The 4,599-nt window shown below is 48.0% G+C and overlaps 1 protein-coding gene and 1 pseudogene across 1 annotated transcript; one reads left to right on the forward strand and one right to left on the reverse strand.

Annotated features, from left to right (window-relative positions):
• Nucleotides 1–367: 367 nt before the first annotated feature.
• Nucleotides 368–485, forward strand: LOC126100133 (5S ribosomal RNA; annotated as a pseudogene).
• A 1,054-nt stretch (nucleotides 486–1,539) lies between these two features.
• Nucleotides 1,540–4,347, reverse strand: LOC126179679 (sterile alpha motif domain-containing protein 1-like). The gene is made up of 3 exons (XM_049924633.1): nucleotides 4,292–4,347; nucleotides 1,737–2,116; nucleotides 1,540–1,643 (listed from the first exon to the last, which is right to left on the reverse strand). The coding sequence occupies exons 1-3, from the start codon at nucleotides 4,345–4,347 to the stop codon at nucleotides 1,540–1,542; spliced, it is 540 nt and encodes a 179-aa protein (XP_049780590.1).
• Between the last annotated feature and the right edge of the window lie 252 nt (nucleotides 4,348–4,599).

Consider the following 4,599-nt stretch of genomic DNA (forward strand, 5'->3'; position numbering starts at 1 on the left):
GACCTGCGCGAACCACCTTCGTTCGTGGACCTGACTATACCACTGTCCCACCACGCGCGGCACTTTCTCCTCAATTTATTGGCTTTCGTGGAGTGCCCTTCTCAACAGTGGCATATCATTTATGACGATACGAACGTAAGGACGATACATCACCCAGTCCCCAACCTGAGAAAATCTGCTGTAGGCCCGGGAAAGGAAACCGGGCACCTCCGCTTAGCAATATGCCGCGGTGACCCGCAGATACCGAGGCGGACGTGCTGGTCATTTCAGCTTTGTCGTCTACATGAAAACCTCTTCCTCGACGGATGTTTAGACGCTCATCAAGTTTTGCTTAAGCAGAGAATTAGGAAGCGGTTAAACAGCAGTGGGCAACTGCCTTGCCGCAGTGGATACACCGGTTCTCATGAGATCACCAAAGTTAAGCGCTGTCGGGCGTGGAGGGTACTTGGATGGGTGACCATCCAGGCCGCCATGCGCTGTTGCCATTTTTCGGGGTGCACTCAGCCTCGTGATGCCAATTGAGGAGCTACTCGACTGAATAGTAGCGGCTTCGGTCAAGTACACCATCATAACGACCGGGAGAGAGGTGTGCTGACCGCACGCCCCTCCTATCCGCACTGTCCACTGAGGATGACACGGCCGTCGGATGGTCCCGGTAGGCCTAAAGACCATGTGCTTTCTTAGGCAGTAGTACGATCGCGAGAGAAGAAGTGGTGCCTGCGGTTTCGAAATGCGCTGTCAGGTGACATGTCTGCCTACAACTGCCACACTAGGCAGAGAGTAGTCGGTAGTATCGCGTGTTCCTCCAGAGCTATCCGAAGCGTCTATGGTAAGGCCGCGGACAGAGTCGAACGCCGCCAGCGGAAGAGTCTGTGCGGCCGCAGCAGTCGTAAAGCGCGCCACCCCAGCCGGCTGCACTGCGCCCGCGCGACCCGCCGCGCCAGTGCGCGCGCAACCGGTGGCGCGCGATCCCAGTAAACATGTTGTATCGACTGCGGCGGCGGCAGCGGCGGCGATACACCGATAGCTATTAGAGCCGCGGTATCGACACGCGACAGTCAGTGCTCTCTCGCGATCTGATGCCCCTGTCAGGGCGCGGCGCGCTCGCAGCCCGCCAGATTGATGCCGCGCCGCAGGTCTTGGGCCTTGGGCCCAGTAGTCCGCTACGCGTTCCTACAGCCGGCAAGATAACGTCCGCGCGAGTTAAGTCGTCGCGCGCGGAAAATTATTTTCAGTGCGGCGAATAGTTAAACACGTGCAGGCACGTTCTCGCGTTTGTTCGGCGTGCGCGAGTTGCGTGTGTGTGCGCGCAAGAGAGAGAGAGAGAGAAAGAGGGTACGTATGAGCCGCTCTCTTTCCAATTTATGCTCCCTCATAGATAAAGTCATAACCGAATGAAATAGTATGCATACTGCATGAGCAGCGTGTTTGCTAGCCGGCGCTCGCGCCGGCCGCCTCTCTCGCCTTCTCTTGGGGGCTGCGCTGCGCTCGGCGCCTCAATTACACCCGGATTGGGCAATGAGAAATTTTTTGGCGCTCTCAGAGAAGGGCAGGAGTAGGAGGAGGAGGAGGAGGAGGAGGAGGACCAGTACCAGGAGGCCCCTCTCGCCTCTCCCCGCTCCTCTCTACGGGCCGCTCCTCCGCTGGAGATTATGAAGAATTTTTATCACTAAAAATATAGTCGGGGAGATGTAAGGACCGGCCACCCAGGGGAGAGGGCGCCAGCCGCCGCTTGCCCGCGCCCGCGGGATAAGGGGAGAAAAAGTGGCGCCGCGAGCCCGGAGGTGGAGGCGGCGGGGGCGGGACGCGGCCAGGTGGGGGCGGGGCGTCACCGCCACCGGCCGCCCGCATTGGCGTCTCGCGGCGCGACTCCGCCTTCGCCGGCGCATTTTTGAGCCTTTTTACTGGCTTTATCGCGGGAGGCGGGCAAAAAAACGCCGCGCGCTGGGCGGCGGCCCGCTGCGGCCACGTGGTCCAGGCGGCAGCGGCACACGTGATGAATGCCGCACCGGCCGGCGCTGGGGTGGGCGCCCGCCTGCAGGTCCGCAGGTGCGTCGCTCGCCGGCGCGGTCCGCGCTCCTCCGCTGCCGTTCCTCCTTTCCCGCGCCTCACTTCCCTGCAACAAATATAAAAAAGTAAAATACTCAAAAGTTCCAACAAAAGTAAGATATAGTAAAGTGTATGGCTCGGAATACATAATGTGTAACAGTGCTGCGAAATGCAGCACACACACACACACACACACACACACACACGTACACAAATGTGTGTGTGTGTATATATATATACATATACATACATTCGTTCGCACAGCCCCTGGCCTCACCTCTCTCACTACCCTTCTCCCCCTCCCTCATCCCCTCTTACCGCCCCCGCATACTCGTCTTTCTTTCTGACTCTTTTCCGTTCCTCTCCCACGCGCTATGCGTCCACATGCGCCCAATTATATTCGCAATATCTTTGTGATATATACACACAAACAGACACACACGCACACACACATACACACACGGGCCAAAGCACATACATTTTTTTTCACCTGTTTTTGTTTCCTCGGTGGGAATTTAAGGGCAACAGATAACCTCAGAGACGTAATGATTTACATACATTTTCTTTTCAGGAGAAACCAAGTAATTAAATTGTCTTCCTTTCTGGGGAAAAAAAAGATTTTTTTTCGGGTAACGAATGACGGCGCACCGAGGCGTTTGTCCTCTGTAGATAAATGGAACCTGCTATCTGAATGATGCTGCTTTTCATTTCTTATGTTTGCCTGCCGTCAAAATCCTTGGGTAGCTTTAGCCACACTCACTATTCATTAGAAGCATTCCTGTGGAATTCCTCGCTTTACTGTTGTTTCGGGAACATAAGGAAACAAATTTTGACACTAGAAACTGAGCTCCACAGATGTATTACAAAAAACGCTTTAGCATATATCGCGAGAAATGAAGTTCATGTGACCGGTGTCTAGAAACTTAAGAATCGATCTGCAAGTAGGAATCACATAAAAAAGCGGTTCTCGAAGCTGGTCTTATATCTAAGTTTTTTGAAATGTTTTATGTGCGCTTTACTGCTTTCTTGTATGAGAGTGTTTGTTGTGTGATTTAATTAATGGTGAAGTTTTCTTCTGTGGGGAAGGAAAGAGGTTGTCAATATATTTTTTACTCCCTGTGAAGATATGATATACTTTCTTAGATCTAGGTTAGATTAGATGTTTTTCTGCAGTGTATCTAGTTCCGTTATGTGACTATCATAATCGTATACTTCCTCCTGATCTCATGGGCCGAAGAATTGGTGTGCATATCATTGCGTTACTAGAAGTGGCCATGTTACAGTCTTTACATCCTTGCTGTTGTTGAATCAGTAAACAGTCATACATCCAGTCATAGGGGAAACCACATTTCTGTGGACTAAAGAACATGGTGACAAAGCTTGGTACCTGTGAAATAAACATTTTAGAGTACAACACTCAAACTTCCTATTGCCGTCTGTGGTCCAAATTAAAAACTGCTCAAACAAAGAGCTGGAAGAAACTTGTGCAGTTTAATTATGAGTCATCCTTTTGATGTTGAGTAACACGAACTGTTACTGATAAGAGGAATGGTACACAGCACTGGACGATTTATTAAATTTATCACAATAAGAAAAAAATTCATTATGAAATTTGTCATCCTTAGTTATGGACAACAAACATTTCACATGCTTCATGATGATGAAGAAATTTTCTAAGTTATAGCATTGTAGTTGTTGACAATCAGTTAAGTAAAACACCAAAATTTTTATCTAGAAATTTAGACTTCCTCTCTAAGATCATCTTCCTCTTCCTATTTTGGTTCGGAGTCTTTTATTCTGAGTTCGTAACGCTTTCTAACGTCCGTGTAATATTGTCTTTATTTAGCTACTCTGTGTTGTTCCTGGTGAAAAACAAGAAACTGCGGCAAAATGCGTCTTGCAGAGTGGTAAAAATAGGACAAAAATAACTCAAGTGTGGCTGCAGTATAGAAGCTTATTCATTATTTAGTTAACCAAATATTTATACGTTGCATACTGCCGTATTGACATGATTCGTGTATTACTTACTGTAAGCACGCAGGTCTCTGGAATTACAAATTTTTTTATAGAAGTAATGGCTAATCATAAGGTATTTTATATCTAATGAAGATGCAATAGAGTTCACAATACTATACGATAATTTTATTCAAAAATATTTCGTCAATTCAGTACGTAAAAAAAAGTACGTCAGCGTAGTTGTAAAGGGAACATATATTCTGGAATCAGGTACTATATTATTTACCTCTCATCTACCTCTAGCCGTAACATCACAGACCATCTTGCATAAAAATCAGACATATCATGGTTTTATTTATGTCAGTCGTCCACTTGGTCAATATATTTACGTGTATGTGTTCTGTTGCAAATAGAACCGATAAGTGCCAATTCGAACTACCAGGTGCTCGGAATATGCATCATTTAACAACTAAGGTCAATTCTCCCAATAGATGGAGTACTTGTACCGTAGATAGTCTTCCAGAACTTTGCCAGTGTACAAATCAGATTTCCCTAAGAAAAAGAAAAAACAGAAAGATAAAAAAAAATCATCAG

The sequence above is a fragment of the Schistocerca cancellata genome, chromosome 1 (assembly GCF_023864275.1).
Source record: "Schistocerca cancellata isolate TAMUIC-IGC-003103 chromosome 1, iqSchCanc2.1, whole genome shotgun sequence".
Classification (NCBI taxonomy): domain Eukaryota; kingdom Metazoa; phylum Arthropoda; class Insecta; order Orthoptera; family Acrididae; genus Schistocerca; species Schistocerca cancellata.